General features: G+C 38.7%; 1 protein-coding gene across 1 annotated transcript; it reads left to right on the top strand.

Annotated features, from left to right (window-relative positions):
• The first annotated feature begins 4,047 nt into the window (after positions 1 to 4,047).
• On the top strand, positions 4,048 to 10,763 carry LOC123754280 (cancer-related nucleoside-triphosphatase homolog). Its single transcript, XM_045736524.2, has 5 exons — positions 4,048 to 4,191; positions 5,350 to 5,512; positions 6,679 to 6,775; positions 7,709 to 7,903; positions 10,278 to 10,763. Exons 1-5 carry the CDS (start codon positions 4,149 to 4,151, stop codon positions 10,353 to 10,355), a joined length of 576 nt encoding a protein of 191 aa, XP_045592480.1. The 5' UTR covers positions 4,048 to 4,148; the 3' UTR covers positions 10,356 to 10,763.
• The last annotated feature ends 640 nt before the right edge of the window (positions 10,764 to 11,403 follow it).

The following is an 11,403-nucleotide window of genomic DNA, read 5'->3' on the forward strand; positions in this document are numbered from 1 at the left end:
ATGAAGATCTAATTAAGGAGGTAGATATATTTAATGCAACATTGAACAGGAAAACATCTAGCATAAAAAAGCATCCCCCCAGAAAAGAAAATTATACACATGACAAGATGCTTAAGGAGTGGATATTAACAATGAGGAGAGCTCACAGGGATTTGAATAGGAATGGTAGGGCTGAGGAAGAGAAGAATGCTTTACTGGCAGTTGCTAGGCTGTGTGGGGAGAAGAGAAAGAAAATTAGGAGCAAGTATTGGCAGGAGTTTGCAGAGAAAGTTAGGAGTAACAGAAACTTGAAGGAAATCTGGCAAGACGTAAATAAAGTAAGGGGTAAAAAGCATAATTTTGTTGCACATCCAGACCCGCAAGGAATTGTAAATGGTCTCGTAAATAAATTGGCGGAAGCTGCCAAACTTAGTTCATTACCCGCTGTAACGAGAGAGTCATTAGATTCTTGGAAAGATCTAAGAAAGGATTTTATACTTACAGCAGGTAACAGTAGTGATGTCACTTGCACAGGTATTACCAGAGAAGAACTAATAAAGGCGATTAAAGTTGGGAAATCTGCCGCCCCTGGGGAGGATGGAGTAACTTATGAAATACTTAATGAACTTGCCATTATGACGAAAAGCCCACTTTTAGACCTCTTTAATATTAGTTATAAAGAGGGCAGTATTCCCAGTAAATGGAAAAAAGCTATGATCATCCCTATCCCTAAAGCCAATGGAGAGTACAGTCCTGTGTCTTTAACCTCGTGTTTTTGTAAAATGATGGAGAGGATCATTATAAATAGACTTTTATATATAATAGGTGATTAGCTGTCTAGTAATTTGTGCGGGTTTCTCAGAGGCAAAGGTACCTCTGATTGTATTATTAAATGTCTAGCTAATGATAATGATTATTATAGAATTTTTATTGATTTACAAGGAGCATTTGATAAAGCCAATAAAGAGGCTATTTTTTATGAATTAGCTGGTCTTGGTGTTAAAGGAAGATTATTGCGCTGGATAAGGGATTATCTTTACGAAAGGAAGGCTCAGGTGTGGTATCAAGGTTGTATGTCAGGTGTGAGGCCTTTTGAACTCGTCACACCTCAGGGAGGAGTGTTGAGTCCCACTCTGTTTAATGTACTAATGAATAAGATAGCATCTGAGAGATACTTAAATGGGGTAACTCCGATCATATATGCTGATGATATTTTGTTTCAGGGCAAAGATATTTCAAAGGTTCAAACAGTGTTGGATAATTTCGGAAACCTGTGTCACCATATGGGACTGGTGGTTAATGAAGACAAAACTAAGTTTGAATGTAGAAGTCGGAGGCCCATTATATTGAAAATAAACGGTAAAAACATAGAGAGAGTTAATATATATAAATATTTAGGCATATATGTTGGATATACCCATGAGAGTTTGGAAGCCGAGATGAACAGACTGTTGGGTCAATATCGGAAGAGATTACAACCTCTGAAGGCCTTGGCATGCTGTGGAAAGGGAGTGGGAGTCCCTGTGCTACGAATGATATACTTGAGTACTGTAAGATCTCTTATTAATTATGCTGCACCTGTCATTTCTTGTTTTGGTAAAGGTAGGATGGGCAAGTTGGAGAAGGTACAAAATGAAGTCATGAGAATTATCTTAGGATGCCCAAGAAATGGTATGATTGAGATAATGAGGATGGAGTTGAATCTGCAGGGTATTGGGGATAGAATTTCAGAGATAAATGTAGCCTTTGCCATTAGATTAATGAGAGGTAGGGGAGCTAATGAATTAATCCTCTCGGTTCAAAAGGTGGGGAGTAATGAACAATGTATGATAAAGAGGAGAGCATATATGAGTACCTTATGTTCTAATGTTATAAAGTATGATGTTACTACAGAGTGTATTGCTTTGCCTAAGAGACAATTCACACCACCATGGGAGGATTGTAATGTAGATGTAATTATTCCCTTGCAAAAGAAAAAAAGTAAGCATGAAATAGGAGAGCTGAGGGCAACATATGATTGTATAATTAGAAAATTACGTACAGAAAACACTACATGTACAGTATATTGTGATGGGTCAGTAACCAGGGATGGGAAGGCAGGATGTGGAGTCTTGATCAGGGAGTGCACTGACATCGGCACTGTAGATACTGTTATAATGGTATGATAAACAGTATACTTAAAAGCTACAAGAATTTTGCCCCAAGAATGTAACACTTATATGCGGTGTTTACTATATTAACCTGCAATGTTAAATGAGATTCTTGTATTGTGATTTGTGTATTTGTACTCACTGAATTTGTGCGCCCCTTGAGGGACTTCATGCAAGTAGAGGGGGGTAGAAATAGCCTAAGCTACTCTATCCCTTTGAGATGTATTTCTTTCTTGTCTCAATAAACATACTTGAACTTGAACCCTCAAATTTTGTACATACGTAAATTTTCGTAAAATTTTCTTACAATGTACCCGTTAACATTTCTCAGTTTTGATATAAATTACCTACTAAAAATTATCTGTTAGATTAAGGACCTGCCCGAAACGCTATGCGTGCTAGTGGCTTTACAAGAATGTAAAAACGTATCTTCTTGTATATAAATAAATAAATAAATAAATAAATAAATAAATGAAGGCAACAATTAACAACGTTTATGCCCGTACCTTGTCAAGCACAAGACAAAGCTGGAAAAAAAGGAGTTACTAGCCAAGTTCTGGGACTAGGCTAGTCCCAGAACTAAGAGGCATGAGTTGATTGATTGATTGATGAAGATTAAGCCACCCAAAAGGTGGCACGGGCATGAATAGCCCGTAAGTGGTGGCCCTTTTAAGCCATTACCAGTATCAAGAGCTGATACTGGAGATCTGTGGAGGTGCGAATGCACCCTGCATGATGGGAGATGTCTCCCTTGTGAATGTGTTGAAGATGAAGATGAAGCCACCCAAAAGGTGGCACGGGCATGAATTGGTAAGTGGTGGCCCTTTTGAGCCATCACCAGTATCAATAGATGATACTGGAGATCTGTGGAGGTGCAAGTGCACTCTGCGTGACGGGAGATGTCTCCCATGAATGTGTCCAAGATGACGATTAAGCCATCCAGAGGGTGCAGTTGCGCCTCCACAGATCTCCAGTATCATCTTTTGATACTGGTAATGGCTCGAAAGGGCCACCACTTACGGGCTATTCATGCCCGTGCCACCTCTTGGGTGGCTTAATCTTCATCAATCAATCAATCGAGAAGCTCAGGAATCTGTACACCAGTAGAGTGACAGTTGAGAGGCGGGACCAAAGAGCCAAAGCTCAACCCCCGCAAGCACAACTAGGTGAGTACGCTATTGAGGCAGGTATTTTCTCGCCGTGACTTCATGTATGACTAACCATCCTGTGAGATGGTTAGTCACAGCCTGTGAGATGGTTAGCCATACATGGGATATTAGATGAACTTAACAGCTAGTTTTTGATCTATACTGTGTAATCTTTCATATATAATAAGGTAGAAGCACATTGTTGTGTATACCTATGCTTGTTAATAATAATAAAAAAGCTTTGTATACCTAAGTCAACCACATTCTTCAAGACTACTCACACACGCCACAGACGAGAGACACTCGCCCAGATATAATACACAACTAGCTATTACATTTTTTAAATAAATATTATAAGCTCTTTTTGTACCATTGCATTTTAATTAATTTAATGAAAAGAAATTATCATTTATTATTATTATAAAAGGGGGAAAATAATAAGACTCGTGCTGTGGCAACATTCTGAATGATGTTGCCGTCGCTGCGAGGTCAGTCAGGTTAAACAACAATTAAGGTTAAGTACCACGTGGGTCAAGGCTGTGGTCACCAATCCAGCTACTGGCCACGTGGTACTTAACCTTAATTGTTATTTAACCTGACTGACCTCGCAGCCACGGCAACACCATTCAGAAAGTTGCCGCAACACGAGCCTTATTATTTTCCCTCTTTATAATAATAATAATAAATGACAACTCCTTCTCATTATATTAATTAAAATGCAATGGTACAAAAAAGAGACTATAATATTTATTGAAAAAATGTAATAACTAGTTGTGTATTAAATTTGGGCTCGTTTCTCTCGTGTGTGAGTCTTGAAGACTGTTGTTGACATCTTAGGCCTTAGGCGTAGACGTTGTTAAGTGTGGCCTTGATGGGGTCACGCTGTCGACACGTGGTGCTGACGGGACCCCCAGGTAGTGTGGCGGCTTGTCAGTGACCCCAGGGAGAGTGACGTGACGTATGTGACCCCTAGGTAGAGTGACATGTGACCCCTAGGTAGAGTGACATGACATGTGACCCCCAGGTAGAGTGAATGTGTGACCCCCAGGTAGTGTGACATGACATGTGACCCCCAGGTAGCATGCCATGTGACCCCCAGGTAGAGTGAATGTGTGTGACCCCAGGTAGAGTGACATGACATGCGACCCGCAGGTAGAGTGACATGACATGCGACCCCAGTAGAGTGACATGACATGCGACCCCCAGGGAGAGTGACATGACATGCGACCCCCAGGGAGAGTGACATGATATATGACCCCTAGGTAGAGTGACATGACATGTGACCCCAGGTAGAGTGACAAGGCATTATGACTCCCAGATTGTGACATGACCCCAGGTAGTGTGACATGACATGTATGACCCCAGGTAGGATGACATATGACTCCAAATAGTGACATGACATGACATTATGACCCCATGCAGAGTGACATGTATAACCCCAGGCAGTGACATGTGACCCTTCAGGTAGTATGGCATGACATGTAACCCCTAATTGAGTGACATGTGACATAGAACTTTAATCCCGCTAACTAAACAAATTACTGCATAACTAAATTACAAAATAACAATCACTTTCATAAACTAATTTGGCACTTTCTCCTGATAGTTTCCGTCCTTTCATAAACTAATTATAATAATTATAAAATGCAATAAGACAAGTTGCCTAATTCCTGGGTACCTATTTACTGCTAGGTGAACAGAGGCATCAGGTGAAAGCAAATGTGCCCAACCATTTCTGTCCCACCTGGGGATTGAGCCTGGGATCCTCAATTGTGAACCAAGAATGTAGCCACCGTACTATTAACTGCTGAAGCTACACAAAGAAAGTGCTTCGGTTAAAAATACACTACAGCTGGAAATTTTGGCGGAAAAATGTGGGATATCTTTCAGAATCCACAGGCTTCCTATTCCCTTAGATCTCTAGAGGTGATAGTCTTTGGCTATATTCAGATACTGTACTGTAAATATTTTTGGAATACTTTTTTTTTTTTGTGAGTGTTCAACCTTCACTACAAAAAATGCTAATACTGTGTATTATTCATACTCATTTTATCTTGTACCTGTATTTGCAGGTGTAGGGAAGACGACCTTGGTTCGGAAGATTGTGTCAGATCTGCAGGCAGCTGGGATAACCTGTGAAGGATTTTATACACAAGAATTACGGCAGGGAGGGAAGCGTGTCGGCTTTGATGTTGTCACTCTGAATGGCAAGACAGGTGTATTGGCCAGAGCCAAGTAAGCAGTATTTACAGTTACTTAATGAAATATTGTGTTGCATCTTGATCTATTTTTAATTCAAACATCTCTTCAGATAATTTATGTAATCAGTCATTGTACCTTGGTGAATAGTGGTTTTGATTTCCAGGCTATTATAGTTATATAGTACAGTAATTCTAATGCTAGGTAGAAAATGGGGGATGTTTCTGGTTAAGGTTAGTTATGTTGCAGTATTGCCAAACAAAACTACAGTACTCCTGCTTGTATAGTATACATTTTTCCCCTCATAAAATTGTTATTTAGCATGATAAATATTCACATTTTTTAAAAGTTTCAGTAAAGGATGGTTGCATCTTGATGAAACAAACATATGGAGGGTGATGGTGGGTGCAAGATTGTCACTTAAGAAGTTGCAGCAGTTATTTTCAACTGTGGCCATACTCTTCCTCTTTGCATGTCTATTTGCAGACTCTTCATCAACTCTTTTTGTAGTGGGCCTAGTGATGGCATGAGGGTAACATTTGTGTTTGGCTTATTGCAAACCTTGGGCAAGGAATACATGGGCTTCTGATCTCTACACCCTCTTAAACCATGAAATACCTAGTTCATCAGTGATCAATGTGACTGTAATTTCCTGTACTCTTCCAATCGCCATCCCGTTGTACACTGTTCACTACACTGTCAAACTGATGCCTCTATATTTCTTATATTCACTATGTTCACCTTTATTTTGATTGTGGTATGTACAATCAAAATAAAGGTGAACATAGTGAACACATTTCCCATCCTGACAAATTATCAATATTCCATGTCTTCTGGTAAATCCTCCACATGTGCTCCATTCCTTGTGTGTCTTATGTTTAATGTGTATATGTTGTTATTATCAAAGGAATCGGTTACTTTTCATGGATGGTAGTTAATTAAATATCTTTAATTTATTTATTTATTTATATACAAGAAGGTACATAGGGGGTTAAGGGAGTACATAGCAATGAAGATTTTACATTCTTGTAAAGCCACTAGCACGTATAGCATTTCGATAGATGCTGTAACTTGAGTGTATTTCATAAAAGCGAGTTTCTACCTGTTTATCTATTAACCTGTCTATCCAAACACCAACTGTTCATTGTCACACCATCTTTGGTTGTATTCAGACAGTTTTTCATTAAACATTTTGATTGCAGACCAGACAGCGGCAACAGGCGAGAACACCGTGTGGGGCAATACGTTGTTGATCTTCCTGCTTTTGAGTCTCTCGCGCTCCCTCTACTTCAGACTCGGGTATGGTGTGCAGTGTATGATTCCCCATTTATTATTACCTTTTTGTTGTTACATAAACATAGCAATATACTGTACAATAATTGTGGTGTCTTGATGATTTATCATAAATATATTTATGGGCTCATCAGTTTCCCGTTAGTACAGTAGAGTTGGTTCTCGACACACCAGGTTTGAATCCCGGGCGGGACAGAAATGGTTGGGCACATTTACTTTTACCTAATGCTTCTGTTTACCTAGCAGTGAGTAGGTAATCATGAGTTAGCTTGTTGTAGGGTTGCATTCTAGGCGGGGTCAGTAATTCAACCTTGGGGTGAGGGTGTACCGGGTTAAAATCCAGATGTGTGTGAATACACTCTGGCTTTGTGTTCCCCGACACAATAAATTAATTATTTAAAGCTTCCAGAGGTTTCAGTGGCCTTTTGGAATCTATATGAAGAGCATGTTGAGGTTAGAACTTCCAGGGCACTTGGCCTGTTCTCCAGTAAATTTTACTTTTGCAAAGTTCTAGGGAAAACTTTTTTAATTTGATTATCATTTGTTGCAATAATATATGATGTAGAAGAAAGCAATGTTACCAATATTAGTAACCTTTACCAAAGGGTATGAGTGTTGTATGACTAAGGAAAATGTATATTAAATAGTATATAGTATACCCTGGTTGATAGCAGACAAGGAATACCCCCAACCACAGGGTGGTTTCCAGAGGCCATTTCTCCCTTGTCTCTCTGAGAGGGGCCAGGTTCTGGCTCGTGGTCCCCAGTATGCTGAACTCCATTGACTTAATGCCCTAGGCTAATACTGTATATCGCATATTTGTTCAATAGCTCCAGGAAACCTCCGGGACTCTTCCAGAAAACAGCATTTCATTACATTCAACGCTGTTTTTTTATGAATATGTTATAATGTACCTTGTGCAGTAATGTGATTTTTTAGGGTACTAGTCCTCATATCATGGTGTTGGATGAGATTGGAAAGATGGAGATGTTCAGCCAAGGATTTGTGCGCGGAGTACGTCACGTTATGTCGCAACCAAACCTGACGCTCCTCACCACTATTCCCATTCCAAAAGGCAAACCAATTCCACTCGTTGAAGAAATTCGAAACCACCCAGATGTTCTTCTAGTAAATGTGAGTTTATAGCTTCTTTTATGGCAATAATTATGAAATTTCTGTTTTTCTTCTGAGACCCATCAGTACAGGTACAGTAAAGGCAGAGGCATTGCGGTATACCAGCAGTGCAAAACATCGTATTTAATATCATTCATACATTCATTGCATCAACCACATTATATAGGATCATTGATAAACAAGCACCACCACTCTTCAGAATAATACATATAATATACTCTAATTAGAAGTATAAAAAAGAGGTTTTGGACGTAAAGCAGCCCCTTACTATTTATGGGGAGTATGTTTGGATAAAACACACGAATGCTACCACAGCACTGCTACCATTATCCACAGCACTGCTACCATTAGCCATAGCACTGCTAAAACAACAAACGGATTCCTGGTTACTAAACCTGGAAAATGAGTCATCTTCCACATGCTCAGGGCCTAAAGGAACAGGTATGTTGCACAGACCTACATGGTACTTCTCATGGTGAGAGTGGTGGTATGGAGTCGGGCTGCAGTGGTGATGGTGTACACCTCACCCTGGGGACACATGCATGCATTAACATCACTGTATCACATCATTCTGAGTCTTGAGCATAATCTTTATCTTTGTCAGAATCATCAAAGTCACTTTCCTACTTTGCTGAAAACAGTTTATCCTGAATTTCTTCATCTATAAGTAATTCTGTGAAATGAGCCACAGTGTGGCATTGTGAGATGGAGGATCGAGCACCAGCAATGGTTACTTGATAAAAACCGAGGTATTTCTGCCAATTCTGCCTACTCAGGATTTTTTAAAGATGGCAGCCGTTTACTTTTGTTCCTGACCAGTGACTGGTTGCCCCGTTTACACTGCAGGTCTCGTATATCTTCCACGTTCTTTAACACATCCCACATTTTCTTGTGCAGTGGGGTCTGGAATGGTGAGAGCATCCCTCATTGTTATGTGCATTTGAAGGGTTAAATAATTCCTTTTTGTGACAATTGATATCTGCACAAACTCTTGATGTCTTGATGTCCTTTATTGCTTGGCTGTTCCCTGTGCATAGGTTCATGCTTGATGTCATTGCTTCTTATAGCTTGGCTTTGTTACCTTATTTGCCTAGGTTTCAGTCATGACCAGTCATTCTTTCATGTATCTTGGTATGTATTTTATTTTTCTCATATTTACCTATCCTACACTCCCTTCGCACCTGCCTTGTCACTGGATAGAGTTCTAGATTTCCTGACAGCGAAGAGGTTTCGAATCTTATTGTTTTGGGACCTGTCTCTTAATCCCTCTCCCCCCCTCCCCCTCACTGTATCCACCCAGAGTCTTCCAAATCCAGATACCACACCAGGTTCTGTAAATCAGCAGCACCTACTAGTAACCACTACAAGAATCTGTTTTATCCACATGTACCGTAAATTGCAATTCATAATCCCTCGTATCTTTCACCCTTGCCTCACTGACCCCAACCCACTTGTTAATACTAGTGTTAAATACTATATCTGTGCCGTTGCTCAAACTACAGATGCTATAATGTAGTAGTCTGCGCCTGTCATCATTAAGTAACACCTTTATATTGTATATCATTTGCTAAATTTCCTAAACATCTCTCATGTGTTAGCTTGCTTCACATTTAATAGGTATAGTAAGTATAATGTTTCCATTATACAGCACCTATAAATTTGGTTTTAGTTATTCTAAATTTTGCCCAAAACACTTTGCATATTAGTGGCTTTATTTAATTTGCAGCCCCATGTATGTACTGTCAAATATACCTCTATATTATGTTCATATAAGTACAATTTATGCATTTTTTGTGAGTAAAATATTATTATTATTATAGTTGGGGGAATAGAAAGCCTGTTAAGCTTAATGACACCTGCCCTAGGCCAACTGTTGCTCAAATGTGGATGCAACCCATAAAAATTGCCTAAAGCCTGGGTACCAATTTACTGATAGGTGAACAGAGGCATCAGTTGAAAGGTAACATTGGCCAAATGCTTCTGTCTAGTGACAAATTTAATCCGGGACCTCTTGTCTGTGACCTGATTACTCCTCACATTTTACTGTGACCTTTTCTTATTACTGTCTTGAGTGAATAAGATCAAAATACTGTACATAGCTGCAGATAAAGACAGGATTCTTGTTTATTATTTTTTCATATTTTCCATTATTTATTTTACATATATATTTATATATTATAAACTGTAAGTAGTTTATATAGCTCGGTATATTTCTAACATTGCCATTATATATTAGCAATACAAATAGTAGAGAGATTATTAATGATATAATTATGGGTGTATGCATTATGAATAATTGTTTTTTCAGTATGGGTTTTTATTGATAAAATTGTTTAAGGCATAATCATTGAAACTGCCTTGGTTTTCCTGACAGTTGACACGAGAAAATAGAGATGATGGCAGTCTTCATGAAAAGATTTTGACTGTGCTGTCAACGTCACTTAAAAATTGATGGGCTGTGTGTTGCCTGGAGGCCCTATGGTCAGAAGTATAATTTGAATACACTGTATAGCAAGTTGAAAAAGCAAATCACTTAGATATTGGAAACATTATTGATGGGGTTCTAGTGCTTCGTGCTTTACTTACAATATGGTTTCAATAAAACAATTGACAATTCCTGGAAGTTCCAATATGGAAAAAGTGTTGATTATTTGAGACCAACAGTGGAAGTAAGGGTGTTGTGTTAAACTGAGAGGGCTTAGTATTTTATTTGTGACATGAAACATTGTTTTATGCTTAGATTACATCTTATAAAGCTTCAACCATATTCTTGAAGATGTGTGGTAGGCCAAGTGTGCTAGTTTTGATCATTTGCAATTAATTTAAAATGTTTGTATTCAATAAAAATACAGTAGTACAATTTTGTTTTATAATCTCACCCTGCATCACTTTAAGTAATCTGGATACAGTAATATGCTGTACATAAAGACTATAAAGTTGCATATTGTGTATAAGGTCAGTAACATAAGTTAAAATGGGGGCAGCGGCCTGACCTCGATGCACATTAGGGCAGTGGTGTAATTTTAGCGCAGATTGGGGCAGTTACCTACCACCAAAGTACTGGGTAGGTGATAATAATAAGAATAATAATAAAAATTAGGCAGGTGTACATATATGCAGGCACCGAGTCACAATAACGTGGCTAAAGTAAGTTGACCAGACTACACACTAGAAGGTGAAGGGACGACAACATTTTGGTCCGTTCTGGACCATTCCCAAGTAGATTGTGATGATTTATCATCACAATCGGGTGTACATATATAAAAGCGATTCTTAAACAGTGGACGATTCATAAGTAACAAAAAGTATAATGTCTACAGCTAATAATATCCTGAGCATTTCGGGCATAACATATAAATTAATAAAACAACATACTGTACTGTATACTGTAATCTTAATGAGGTAATTCTTAAAACTAAATGACACAACATAACATTTATGAGTTGATGGAGATAATTAGAATTAAAAAAGCCAACCAGCATTGAATGTAATGAAACACC

Source organism: Procambarus clarkii, chromosome 18 (genome assembly GCF_040958095.1).
Source record: "Procambarus clarkii isolate CNS0578487 chromosome 18, FALCON_Pclarkii_2.0, whole genome shotgun sequence".
Classification (NCBI taxonomy): Eukaryota; Metazoa; Arthropoda; class Malacostraca; order Decapoda; family Cambaridae; genus Procambarus; species Procambarus clarkii.